At 41.6% G+C, this 14,887-nt stretch overlaps 1 protein-coding gene across 1 annotated transcript in view; it reads right to left on the reverse strand.

Annotated features, from left to right (window-relative positions):
• GRIK3 (glutamate ionotropic receptor kainate type subunit 3) overlaps nt 1-14,887 on the reverse strand; it is a 309,202-nt gene that overhangs the window by 99,675 nt on the left and 194,640 nt on the right. Inside the window, exon 6 of the mRNA XM_074216447.1 lies at nt 14,744-14,797. Coding sequence (XP_074072548.1) covers nt 14,744-14,797 — 54 coding nt within the window. The remainder of the gene's footprint in view (nt 1-14,743; nt 14,798-14,887) is intronic.

The raw sequence follows: 14,887 nt of genomic DNA on the forward strand, positions 1-14,887 counted from the left end.
TCAGTTCTGACATTTGTGTTCTAAGGACCCTCCCAGTCTGACATTCTGTGTTCTATAGTCAAATCTGACAGGGACAGAAAACATTTCTGGATGAGACAAGAGTCCACAGGCCATGTTGCTATCACATCTCCTCTCTCTCCAGAAGGTCTGGTGCCTGAATGATGAGGAAGGTGGGATCATGAGAGTCCTTGATCATTCTAAAGCTTCCTCCCTCCTCCCCAATCTGCCTTGTCTCCTATCCTTAGGGCCTGCTTGATGTTGTGCTAGGACTATCCCATTCCCAGCAGGAAATCAGGGGACTAATTAGGTTTGTTGGGACCCTTTGGTTGTATTTTACTTTCCACAGCTACAATTATCCCAGATTTTATCATCCAAACCAGCCATATTTACAATTTTTCTGTTGAATTAATTATGTTCTGGAGGAGAGATGAAGGGTAATAAAACTCGGAGCACATAAAACAGAGACTGCCACACTGGGCTGGCTGCAGCTTGGACCAAGATCCTCTTAATTGATACTAAATTCCCTTTGTTCTGCCTTCTCTCACAAATTCATCTTCTTCATCATTTTTTAAGAAGGGGAAAGGAAGGGTCAGAAGGGGAACAAAGGTTCTTTTGTCCAAGAAAGTTCCTATCATAGATGCTAGATTTAGGAATAGAATATTATCTATTCCAAACTTTTCATTTTATGGGAAAGGAAACTAAGACCAAGATAGAGGAGAGAGAGATCCAGTTAGGAAATGGGACTTGCACAAGGTAATACAATCAGAATTTGAGACCTTTCATCATTAGAAAAAAAGTCTCTTGGCTGAGCCTGGGTCAGTAAAACTGGAAACACCATATCTGTTGAAGTAGAACTTTCTGGAATATGGAATGTCATATATATTCCAAACAATGTTTTTTCCCCTAATTAGAGTCCCCTGGAAACAGGGAAGGTCTTACTGTCAAGTGGCATAGTGGATAGAGTATTGGGTTTGGAATCAGGAAGACTTCAGTTCAAGTCTTGTCTCAGAGACTTAGAAGTTGTTTGACCCTGGGCAAGTCACTTAACTTCTCTGTCCTACAGTTTACCTGTGTATAAAATGAAGAGATTGAAACAGTGGCCTCTTGGTTCCCTTCCAGCTATAAATGTATGATGCTATGCTTTTTCTGTGTGTATCCTCAGTCCTTTGCAAATTGCCTGGAACATGGTACATGATAAATGCCTTTCCATTCAGTATAACTAAGAAATTTCCAACATGTCATTCCATTAGATCTAGTAAGCATTTAAGTGCCTATTATGTGTAATGCATGATGGTGTATATTGGGGATATAAAAACAAAAATAAAACCATTTCCTGCTATCAAGGAGTTATTCTTTTAGGAAGAGAAGTGGTAGGAGAGAGTAAGAGTACTAGGAAGTGGAGGAGGAGGAAAGTAAGAGAAAGAATACAGGTAAGAAAAAAATGGCATTAAGATGGTAAAATAGATGAAGTTCTGGGCCTGGAGTTAGGAAGAAATGAGATTAAATCTGACCTCAGACACTTAATTGTTGTGTGACTCTGGGCATTTCACCCTGTTTGCCTCAGTTTCCTCATTTGTAAAATCAGCTGGAGAAAGAAATGACAAACCACTGCAGTATTTTTGACAAGAAAACTCCAAAAGGAGTCATGGAGAGTCAGATATAATTGAAAATAACCTATCAACAAAAGTAAAAATGACAAACTAAGAAAGGAAGTATTAAGATATGGACCAGGGAAGACTTCATGTGGGAAGTAATTTAGAGTCAAGCTTTGAAGAAAGTTAAGGATTCTAAAAAACAGAGGTGAAGTGGAACCATGGTCCAGGTATGACAGACAGTCTGTGAGAAATAAAGGTCTGAGAAAACAAGTTGTTCAGTTGCTTCAAAACACAAAGGGGAAGTAAAGTTGGAGTCTGAGTTGGTTTTAAATGCCAAACTGAGGAGTATGTATTTTGTTTTAGAGGTGATAGGGAGCCACTGAAAATATTTGAGCATGAGGATGACATCGAGTTATGCTTTAAAGAAGATTATTTTGACAGTAATATATTCCTTAGCACTCCTGAGGAACTGAACTAGGATAAAATATGGCCTGAACTAGGATCAAATGTAATTGGGAAATAATTAACAAAACAAATAAAAATGAAGTAAAACATAGATAATGTCAATGTGTGTTTTTCTAAGCCAATATTTGGCCCATATAGTTTAGTGGGCCCTATTTTTATTTGACTCTGGCAATGTTTGTGGATTGGAGTGGAGTGGAGAAGTAGATTGGAGAAGGAAGAGCCTGAAAGAAGGGAGATGAATTAGGAGACCACTGACAAATTCTGGGTTAGGAATGATAAGGGCCTCATCACAAGGGTTGTGGTTGTGTGAGTGGAGATTCAAGAGACTGGTTGCATAGGGTACACTCAAGATCTGGCAACGATTCAATGTGAGGGATGTGGGAGAATGAGGAGAAAAGAACAACTTTGAAGTAGTGGACCTGAGTGATAATAAGAAAGACGGTTCCATCATCAGAAAAGGGGAAGTTTGGAAGACTGGTGATGACACCTTGAGGAACAGTAAGTTTCCCAACAATAAAGGTCTTCAAACAGAAGCTTGATAACCATTGGTCCAAGATGTCATAGAGGGAATTGGATTTGCCTATCTTCTAACTTTGCTTCCAGTTCTGCTCATTTATTGCCTATGTGACCTTAGACAAATCACCTAATCTCTTAGGACCTTATTGGTAAAATAAGGATGAACTTAGATGATCTCTAAGGTCCCTTTCACTCTGAATCCTCAGACAGCTCACTAAAGGACTTCATTAATTTTTTTTTGTTTTTTGCAAGACAATGGGATTAAGTGACTTGACCAAGATCACATAGCTAGGTATTTATTAAGTGTCTGAGGCTGGATTTGAATGCAGGTTCTCCTGACTCCAGAGTTGGTGCTCTATCCACTATGCCACCTAGCTGCCCTCATTCATTTTTATGCTGATTTTATGCTGATTCTATAGGAGAGATGGATGGGAGTTGGGGTATATAAGAGTATACTTGGGGCAGGATTTGGAGCAGAACAAATATTTCTCTCCAAGAGGAAGGGTCTACTTGTGCTCGTTTGAATAATCTCATACTTTGAAAGGCAGGGAAGGAGGTATGGTACCAGTCCCAACCTCTCTGATATGGGTACTACAGACTCCATTTCCCTGGCTATCTGCCCCCCCCCCCCGCCCCAAGCTGCACCTGTTTTTCAAGGGAGAAATCCCAGTCTTAGCATTTTTCTCAGAAGCTGCATCAGAATGAGTCAATTCTGAGACGTTAGGAGAGGATGACACAGGACAAGCAGCCACTGGCAGAGAGAAGAAAGGCAGCTTTTGGCCCCTTGGCTCAGTGCCACATTTTTGATGGATTTTTGGAAACCAAGCCAGTTTCTGCCTTTACAAAGAGTTCTGCTTAGATACCAAGGTGTGGGGGGAGTGGTAAATGGGAATGGGGGATGAGGGTCTCATTGATGAGAACTGGAATAGAAGAGATTAGGAATAGTATAGCCAGGAAAGTTTGCTTCCATCACAAATTCTGCAGGTAGAAACCAGGTCTGTTCTCTCCACAGGTTTCACAAACACTTGCTTATTGACTACAGCATAGTAGGAAATACTCAATAAATGCCAATAGATTTTTTTTTTAAATTCAGGGAGGTGTGATTATTTTTCCATATAGGAAACTGTCAAAAAAGCATTTGGAAGGGTGGCTAGGTGACACAGTAGATAGAGCACCAGCCCTGGAGTCAGGAGTACCTGGGTTCATATCCAGTCTCAGACACTTAATAATTACCTAGCTGTGTGGCCTTGGGCAAGCCACTTAACCCCACTGCCTTGAAAAAAATAAAAATTAATTAATTAAAAACTAAAAAAAAAAGCATTTTGAAAAAAGTTGGTTCCATCTTTTTTTTTTTTAGATTTTTCAAGGCAATGGGGTTAAGTGGCTTGCCCAAGGCCACACAGCTAGGTAATTATTAAGTGTCTGAGACTGAATTTGAACCCAGGTACTCCTGACTCCAGGGCTGGTGCTCTATCTACCGCACCACCTAGCTGCCCCGGTTCCATCTTAACATCTCAAAACTTATGACTTTTCATAAGGTAGTACGCCCTCATTAAAAATCAGAGATGTGCCCACCCAGACACCCCTGCTATTATTACTATTTTATTTTATTTTGGGTCTTTCTTTTCTTTTTTCTTTTGGTTTTTGCAGGGCATTGGGGTTGGGGTGGCTTGCATGTCACACGGCTGGGTGATTGTTGGGTGTATGGGGCTGGATATGGGCTCGGGTGCTCCTGGCTCCAGGGCTGGGGCTCAGTCCATTGCGCCACCTGGCCAAACCTATAATTATTACTATTATTTTTTAAAATTTTTTCTCTCCCCTTTACTTTATCGCTCAAGCAAATCTATATTTTGTGGGGGGAGGGGGTATTCTGTTTACTCTTAAACAACAATATTTTATTAATGTATAAAAACATTATTTGTACAAAAAGAGAATAAATAATTATTTAAAAAAAGATTTTAGCTTAAAAAAATAAATCAGAGATGTGGACACAGCATTTTCTGAATATTCAGACTTCTTAAATACTGCTAAGATAAACATTTCTTTAAGTGTTAATGGAGGAATCACAGGCTTCCATTTTGGGAAATGCTGGCTGGCAAAACAGATGCTTTCAAACAAATAAACAAAAAAAATGTTTGATTTGGGCTGTTGAGACTCACAGAACATGACAAGTTAAGGGTTAGAAACATATCTTCAGGACTGACAGGGCTATAATGAGATCTCTTTCCCTCCAAATTGAGAATAGCAATCATACCTTGTATTTAAATAATATTTTATACTTTATAAGCCATTTTCATATATGAGATCTTTGCAATAGTTCTGGTAGGTAGGATGATTATCAATGATCATCTAGTTCAACCCCTGTCCTTTTATAGATGAGGAAACTGAGGTTAGGGAAGGAAAATAACTTCCTAATCATACTTATGCAACGCTTTCCACCTACTAGCTCTCTGAAGAGGGTAGGGCAAAACATTACCCCAAATGTATAGGTGAGAAGGCTGAGGCTAGGGAAGGAAATTGTCTTGCTAAATTTGTGACTTTAGCTACTTCAGTGTCAGCCATTCCTCCTGGGGGTCTAACATGACTCCTTTAAGACTAATAGGATCATATAATTAAAGGTCAAAAGGAGTCATATTATCATTGTATCCTATTCCCTTATTTTATAGATGAAGGAAAACTCACACTTGGAGAAGATGACTTAACCAAGGTTATAGGGGCAGTAGGTGGCAAAATCAGGATTCTGCTTCTAAAGGTAGGATGTTCTTTGCATCTCATGACTCTGGTTCCCATCATTCAGGATGAAAAGCAGGATCCAGTCCTCATCATTACTAAGACATGTATCTCTGTTAGGACATGTGGACAGTGGAGAAGGTTCTTGCTCCAGACCTAATTTTTTCTCCACAGCTGGATGGGGCCAGGACCCTGGGTCCTATAGGCACTGAACTACTCGCAACCTCACTGCTTGGCAGGAAGTTGTAGCTCTGGATGCCAAATGTTGACACACTGTATTCAGTATCGACTGGGGACCTTTTAGAAACATTCAGTCTAACATAATAGACTAATTCATTAGCACCCCATGGGTCTAGCCGGGGAGATGCTGAAGCACAAGCATCATGAGCTAGAAAAACACTGCCTTAAGGAATGACAGATTAAAATATCTTTCCCGTGATATAACTGTTAGTGCAGGGAAGTGGCATTAATTGTGATTGCTTATCTATTAATTTATTATAATTCTTTTTTTTCCACCTCCAGGCGTTTACCTACACATGACATGTATGAGGGGCTCAGCTGGGGCTGATTAATACGAGGTTATCTGCAAACGGCTCGGAGCTGCCTGGAATAGATAATGGCAGCCAGGGTAATTAAAATGTCTTCTGCATTTGAGAAATAAGTTTCAGTAATTTTTTAAATGGGTGAGTCTGTGACATGGGTTTCTGAAAGGGAACAAGATGGATAGCCTTTCACTCCTGACCAAACACGTCTATTTTGGGCCATCTGCCTGGAGTCAACATGAAAGTGGGAAGGAAGCTCTGTTGTTGTACCTGTAATTCAGTTCAATTCAATGGAATATATTAAGTATCATGTAAGTGCATCTATTAAATATCTACTAGATGTGAATTCAAGAAGCAGAGTAGTTAATGCACAGAGAACCGGCCTGAGCATCAGGGATACTTGGGTTCAAGTTCTGTCTCTGAAACATGGTGTGACCTGAGTCTTAAGGTCCATTTATATGAATTTCTCTTCTTTGGTGGAGACTGATTATTCAATGCTCCTGAGCCTGAATGAGAGGCAGAGTTGCTGAGAGTTTGGAGGAATAGAGCTCTTGGTCTTCTTGCTTTCAGTTATTCTACACTTTCTTCAGTTCCCTGAAGGGTGAGAAAGACTCAGGGAAGAAGCCGGAATGATCAAGGTTCCAGCTCCTTTGCATGTCATAATACCAGGTAGTGAAGTAAATAAGAGTTCTGTTTCTAGAGTCAAGAAGAACTGAGTTCAAATCCACCCTTAGACACTTGCTAGTGGTATGACTTTCTGCAAGTCACTTAACTTCTTGCCTCAGTTTTTCAAACTATAAAGATGCAGATAATGATAACAACTACCTCTCAGGGTTGTTGTGAGGACCAAATGAGAAAGTATTTGTAAAATAGCACAGTTACTAGCATACAGTAAATGCTTAATAAATGCTATTAAGTTAAAGATGAGTTGCTGGTCTACATTAGTGAAATAATTTACATTAGTGGAGGATTTTTTCATGTAAGAAGTTTACTGTATAAATGGAATTATAAGTCAGGGACAATTTTTTTTTTTTTAAATCTGAGGCATTGCGCTAGGGTAGAAATGCAAAAATAAAACAACATAAGCACTGCCCTCAGGAGACTTACATTTTACTAGAGGAATAGGTTATGTGTACAAAATGAATAGAGAACAAGGGAAATTGTCTTTCAGGGAAAGAGTCCTTTAGGTCTTCAGGAATCTGAAACTATTTAAGATGAAAGGCAGATTAAAAATATGCCAAGATACTTATGATTTTCTGACTCCCTCCTCAGGTTAACTCTTCTTGGAGTCTGATTCATAGCAACTGGCCCAGAGCAGGATTTTAATGTTAAATATGGTGGACTGGGTGGGGTTGGTTTTCTTTGTCTTTGGTTTCAAAGAGGACCAATGGCATGAAAGTTGGGACTGGCAATGGCCTAGGATGCAGTGGATGACCTTGGCCTTTGATGTCTGACCAAGCTCTAAGCGTTTACACAGTGCCTGCTTAAGCCACCTTCATAGCCATTTGAACAAATTTTTCTCATCACCTATTCCACTTAGTATGTATAACCATCCTGAAGTCTCTAGACCAAGAATAATGAGTCCAGCTCTTCTTTACTGTTTATTCCAGTGGTCTGGCAAAGGGGCTAAGTTTCTCCTATCAGGGTCACTTGGGTAAGCCCATCGGGTCCCAGAAGAGAAATTGTGGGTTGGAAGGAGAAACTTCTAATTCAGCCCTGGAGGCATTAAAGGAAGGCCAAGCATAGGGGAGGACTTGACCATATAACATGAAAAAGAAGAGACAGTGGGTAGGTGGGCAACAGGTTACAAGAGAGACAGATCCCTTACAACAGCCTGTGGTCGGGAGACTAGGGAAGACCATATGAATCATTACCCATGCCAAAAAAGCGATCTTTTCCTTTCTTGATATCCTCCACAGCATTAAGGACAAGAAACTGTTTCATTGTTGTTCAGTCATGTATGACTCTTCATGATTTCATTTGGAGTTTCCTTGGCAAAGATACTGGAGTGATTTGCTATTTCCTTCTCCAGATCCTTTTACAAATGAAGAATGGTGGCAAATGGGGTTAAGTGACTTGCCCAGGGTCACATAGTTAAATGATGTCTGAGGCCAGATTTGATCTGAGGAAGATTTCTTGACTTCAGACCCAGGACTCAAAGCATTATGGTGCTACCTAATTGCCCAAGGACAAGAAGAATGCCCAGTAAAAACATGAATCTGAATCTGAGAGTGAGTGAAAGAAAGATAAATGGAATCCAACAGAATCCCAAAGGCATGCCTGAGAGAAGAATGTTGAAAAAGTAGAACATTCTACTTCCCTAGAAGTCACAAAACTTCTGACAATTTCTCTACCATCCTTGGAAGAGCCAAAGAGACAGAGTAGTGTATCGCGTAGTCTACTGAGGATGGAATAACAAAATAATAAAATCTATTATTCATATTTAAATTTTAAGGTTTGCAAAGCAGTTTGCAAATATTGTATCATTTAATTCTTATACTGGGAGATGGTTGTTATTATTATCTCCATTTTATGAATGAGGAAATTGAGACATGCAGAGGATAAGTGACTTGTCGAGGGTAATACAGCTACAGAGTATTTGAGCTTAGTTTGAATTCAGAACTTCTTGATTCCAGGCCCAGCATAGTATTGAAGTTGGAATCCCAGAATAAGAGCATAGGAACAGATTTAGAGCTAGAAGGGACTCATTTTAAAGGATGTTGGACTTGTGGTCGGGAAGGCCTGTGTTCAAATGTTGGTTCAGATGCTGAACTAGATGTGTGACCCTGGGTAGGTCACTTCACCATTCAATGTCTTTATTTGTAAAATGTGAAAGAACATAGCTCCTATTTCCTAGGTTTGTTTTCAGGATCAGACGAGATTATGTGTAAAAAGCACTTTTTGTACTTTAAAGAGTCATGTAAAACTGTGATTGTTATTTTTTGTTATTATCATTATTGTCATTTTTATCAACTGACTGAAGTGAAAGGACTTGTAGTGCAGAACCAGTATTTGAACTGAGGTCGTCTGACCCCCAAATCGAACCCTCTTTCCACTAATATCAAGTTTCTTAATGTTTTTCTATTTGTGGGACCTTGAAGAAGTCATCTTTCTCTTCAGACTTCAGTTTCCCCAACTGTAAAATGGGAAGACCAGACTAGATCATCTCCAAATTCCCTTCCAATTCTAAATCTCATGATCCTACCAGGGCTTGCAATGTCCTCCGGATGCCAGAAGTCTGTATCATTCCTGACTACCCCTCTCTGTGGCTACCTTCTCCTATAACAATGCCCAGGGAGGGATGTGACATGCTGGAAGGATCCTTTCCTGGGAGAGGAAGCAGCAAAGCTCTGAACCCTTGGGTTCAGATGCCCCTGGGTTCTGGAGTGGGGTAAAGCTTAGGATAAGTGAACACCTATGAAACGAAGGGTACTGTTTTCAGGGCTGGATTCCACTCATCAGGGCTTCCCCAGGGCTTCCCCGTGCCAGTCAGACCGTCTGGCTGCTGGGGAGAACCCAAGCCCAGGACTGAGACTCTGCAGTCTAATCAAAACACAGAAGGTTAATGAAGGAACTAGCTCACAGCCTGCCATCTTCCGCCGGAGTCGCCTGACCTACAACACTCCCCAGGGCTCAGCCTGCTAATCTAATAGGTCTCGGGTTGTTGTTGTGCGTTGGGTTGGGGTTTTTTTTTCCCCCTTTCCCCTCCTTTCTGTCTCTTCAAGTCTAGGACTGTGGGTCTTGCCATAGAAATTCAAATTGGTCGCTGCCCGTGGTGATTAGGAAACAGGATTGAAGTCGGAGAAGAATGAACAACTTCAAAGGAAACCTTGGCTACTAAAGAGCTCAGGCCCCTGGTGGTCCCGCCCGCAGTGCCCGCCGGAACCCGGGCCAACGAGAGAGGAGTCTGCAGACACTGTCTGTCAAAGAGGAACCCAAGGCCCCCGCAGAAAGCCGGCCAGATTTCAAACGTTCTCGGCGTGCTCAGGGCTATGCATTATGCATCTCCGAGAGAGAGAAGGCTGACTAAATATTGATGAAGTGGAGGCCGCCTCCAGCTTTCTGATGCGCCCCAAGGCCCCCTGGGCTCATTTGGTTCGTCCGGGTCCCCCCCCCCCCACTCCTGCCCGTAACACAGCAAGAAAAATCAGGGAAAACATTCCAAGATCAGAAAAGCGCATGGCCGTCAACAGCACGGGGCAGGCCGGGCTGTGCAGTCATGCGGCCGGTTGTGTGGTCAGTGCTAGGGGGCAGGGCTCTGGAGCGGAGGTTTCCCCAAAGGGAAATCCTGGAGGCCATTCCAAAGCCCCTTACTCTCTTACTCAGTGGAACTGTGGCCAAAGCTGTACATCAGCCAATCTGCCCAGAAACTCTTCGGTAACCACTGCTTGTGTGGAAACCAACACCCCCGGGCTTTCAGGCGCTGCCGATTGGCTCCTAACCAGTCTTCCTGGGGACTTATTTCAGGGTGTTAGTTCTGAACCCGACTACAATGGGGGAATATATTCAGGCCGTGGTGCTCCAAAGAGCTCCATTTGCCTCACCTTTGTGGGTATTTCCCAGATTCAAAAGCCAATCTTAAGAAAAATGGGTCTCACCTCTATGTTCCTGAGGAATCATGGTGCTCTTAGAGGTTTGGAATGGGGTGTGTGTGTGTGTGTGTATGTGTCTGTGGGTGTCTGTGTGTGGGTGTGTCTGTGTGTGGGGTGTCTGTGGGTGTCTGTGTGTGTGGGAGTGTCTGTGTGTGTATGTGTGTGTGTGGGGGGTGTCTGTGATGTGTGTGTGTGTGTGGGGGGGGTGTCTGTGTGTGTATCTGTGTGTGTGTGGGGGGGGGTGCCTGTTGTGGGGGGCGTGTCTGTGTGTGTGTTTTAGGTAAAGGGGTGGAGTGGGGCAGGTCCAATCTGGTCAGTTCCTAGGAAGTGGCAGCTGCTGATGGTAATCTGCCCCAGGCCACCTCCAACTTTGCTTTGAGAGGCCAGTTTCAAAGTGTCTCTGTTAATATTCTAATCTCTAATTGTTTGCAATTGGGTGGTTCATTGGTTCTAGACCTGCATTATCAAAGAAGCCAAAAATGACAGTGTATCTGACTGTGACTGATCAGACCAATAGGAGCTTGAAATGTTCTATTACTGGTTGATAGCTACTCTGTGATTCACTGGCACTAAGTCCCAACTAGAATCCCACTTTCTTTGCCAAACCTTTTCCAATCTCTCTCAATTTTAGTGTCTTCCCCTTTTTGATTATTTCCTGTTTATCCTGAATATCTTGTTTTCATAGATGTCTGCAGTTGTCTAACCTCCATTAGACTATAAGTTCCTTGAGGGCAGGGACTGACTTGTATCTTTGTTTGCTGCCTGTAGTGTCTGGATCACATAAGAGTCACTCAAGAAATATTTTTGTTTGATGCTATTTGGCCTTCCTTCTTGATATCTTTTGTTTTTAATGTCACCTGCACTTTCAGATAAGTGTCTTGTTTTTTTTTTTTTTTTACAAGGCAATGGGGTTAAAGTGGCTTGCCCAAGGCCACACAGCTAGGTAATTATTAAGTGCCTGAGGCTGGATTTGAACTCAGGTCCTCCTGAATTCAGGGCCAGTGCTCTATCCACTGTGCCACCTAGCTGCCCCCATATCCTTCATTCTTGAAGAAGACCATGACATCAGGGGGGTGATAAGCATGATAACTATGATAAGCACATGAATTGGATGTGAGTGAAGGGGTGCTGGGTTAAGTCACCAGTCTCACTTTCTCCTCAGAGAAATCTGGGTCCAGTGGCCTGATATGACTCAGGACAACTGGAAGATGGACTGAATATGAAGCAATCAGATTTAAGTGACTTGCCCAAGGTCACACAACTAGTCAGGGTCAGGTGTCTGAGGCTAGATTCGAATTCCTGTACTCCTGCCTCAGGGCCAGTATTCTATCCATTGTGCTACTTAGTTTGCTCTCATTTACAGACTAATAATTGACAGCTACATGTTGGATTTTCTGAACACTCTTAAATGCTTTCAAAGGATGAAAATGGACAAAGAAAGGGAGAAGGGAGAGAAAAAGAAACATGAGAGGAAGGAAGAGAAAGAGATGAAAAGAAAGGAGGAAGAAGGGGTAGGGGTATTTGATGCAATCCGCAGTGTTCATTTAACTGAGAATCAATGGTTCCAATCTACAGACTGAATACAAAGGGGGCTGAGGGAGGGTCATTACAAGACAGAAATGCCTGAAATTGCTGCTCAGCCTTTTTTCAAGCCCAGGATTCTTCAACTTCCTCTCAAAAGGAAATGCCTTTCATTGAAAGGATATTAACAATGCAGATGTTGAGGTTCCTATGACTCAAAATCTCATTTTTTAAGTGATCATGGGAGATAGTAACCCATTTTTTCTAGTCAAATCCATTCACTTCCGGTTCTATGAAGGCAGTATTCCCCTCCCCCCATTCCTCCATGCTTCTGAGTGGGCTGTCCGACATCCCTGGTGTAGACTTGCTCCTCATCTCTAGCAGTTTGAATCCAAAGCTTCCTTCAAGGTTTAGAACACACTACAACCTCCTACTAAGAATCCTTTTTTATTTTCCCAAATTGTTTGATACTCTTTCCCAAATTTAATGATCATATATATATATATATACATATATAGATCTGTTTATGTGACATACACCTCTAGTAGATTGTAAACTCAATGAGGGTAAGGACTTTTTTTTTTTTGCTTTGACTTCTTATACATTTCAGCACACAGGCAGCAGAGTGGATAAACTTGAATGAGACATTTAACTTCTTAATGCTTTCAGCAGGTCTCCAGGTGTGTGAGTGATAGAGGGAATATCCTCATCTAGGAGTTCACTATTTTAAGGAAATCACAGGTTCAATACCCCTCCTTATTTGTAACCTAGGTTCGAAGCACATAGTGGCCTTTTTAAGGAAATGCATTTTGATTGGATTGGACCCTGAAAGATAACAGATTTGATTCCCACATGGGCAAGTTTGTTTATTCTACTTTTCTTTCCACTAGAGCAAATTGGCTAAATCCTTTGTACATAGGCTTGTCTGTCAGTAGGGAATTTTCCCAACATGGGTCATGACATCAACATCTTAAAACACTTGAAGGCAATGTTTCTATGTGTACAATTCCAGCTTCTTTCCTGGTCTGAGATATCTATGGGAGAGGACATTGAGTCTGTGCTTGGACCTGTGAGGAAACTAGGCTGTTGTTTTTCAACAAAAAAACCTATCATCTATATGTCCCTGATGTGTCTCAGGTTCCTGCTGGTCTCTGTGGTCTGTCCACTGTCAATCTGGGACCAGTACATAGGTAGCAGTGACTATGGTACAATAAGTAAAGAGGAGAGTTAATGTATATGTAGGTAGGCAGGTATGAGTAGGCCTAGAGAAATGTACATATATATATATATATATATATATATGTACATATACATATATATATAATATGTATTTAAATATACATTATAAAAATACTCATACAAATAAAAAATATAAACTCCTTTATTGAATTTTTAAAGCCCCATACAACTTAGCTCTAATATTCTTCCCAGTCCTGTGATGCAGCTAAGCTGACTTTCATTCTGTCCTCCCATCACTCTATCTCTCATCTCTATGACTTTGCCCTGGCAGTTCCTTCCTGCCTGAACTTTGTTTTGTCCTCAGCCTTTGTCTCCTACAGTCCTCTTCCTAGAAGATACAGCCCAGGCACTGGTTTCTGTCTGAAGCCTATCCTGAGCCCCCTAGTGCCCTTCTTTCAAACTACCTAATATCTCATTCCTGTGTGTGGAGATAGACAGAGAGATGTGTGTGTGTGTGTGTGTGTGTGTGTGTGTGTGTGTGTGTGTGTGTGTGTGTCCACCCAGAGAAGGTAATTACAATAGATACATGCATATACATTTGACTATTTATACTGTGTACATTTTATATGTAGTCATCTCCCTCATTAGATATGTAAATCCTTTGCCAGTAGGGATTATTTCATTCTTTGTACTTGTGTTCATAGCCCCTAGCACAGTGCTTAATAAATATATGCTGATTAATTGTGTATATTTATGCATATATTTGTGTATATACTATTCTAAGACTTTCAGCACACCTCATATATGCCTATGTGTGTATATATATACAAACATATAATATATGTATACATATATATCCATACGTATAAAAATTATCCTAAAAAATCTTAGCTTAGTTTTTAATCTATTAAAGCTAAAATTGCTGTGTGTGTTTGTGTGTGTGTGTGTATGTGTGTATGTGAGCATCAGGTGATGAATGGAAAGGTAAGTAATAGGTAAAGTAAATAAGGAAGGTAAGGTTGGACAGATCAGTGGAGGGGAGGGATGTTCTTGAACTCCTAAGGTTTGCAAAGCCCTTTATTCATATTGTCCCACTTGGACCTCACAATAATCCCCTGAGGTACAGGCTGTTATTAGTTCCATTGTACAGGTGAAGAAACTGAGACTCAGAGAAGTAATCACTTGCCCCAAGTTGCCCCAGGAAATGCCTGAGGTAGTTTAGATGTCAGGTCTTTTTGGTTCCAGGTCTTTCCATTAGAGCAGGCTGCCTGCTTTCCTCTCAGTGGCTGGGAAATACCCATTTAATTGGTACAGGGGAACCGTGAAGCTGGTGCTTGGATTCAGGGAGCTCCAGTCATTTGCAGGACTCATTTCAAGGTCAGCCATGGCTTCCTCAGAAGCCAGAGCTCAATGTAGCAACCTAAGAGGACCTTTTACAGCAAGTTAAAACCAAACAAAAGGTATTCTCCCCTCCCTAGTCCAAATCTCCCTTCCACCGAGCCCCAAACTCTGCAGAACAGGAAATACCGCCGGTAAGCTATCTCCTCAAATCTTCTCTCAAATCTCCCTCCCTGCCCCAAACCAAGAGGAGGTCATACTTTACCAGAGTTGTGAAGATAAAGTGGTAGTACTCAGTCATCATCCCCATTGCCATGGCCTTTGGGAAAGAAGAAAGCAGAGTTAGCATCAGTCCACCAAGGCCTGGTCCTGAAAAACTGGACATCACCTCTTCCACATCAATGCTCAC

Source organism: Macrotis lagotis, chromosome 1 (assembly GCF_037893015.1).
Source record: "Macrotis lagotis isolate mMagLag1 chromosome 1, bilby.v1.9.chrom.fasta, whole genome shotgun sequence".
Lineage (NCBI taxonomy): Eukaryota > Metazoa > Chordata > Mammalia > Peramelemorphia > Peramelidae > Macrotis > Macrotis lagotis.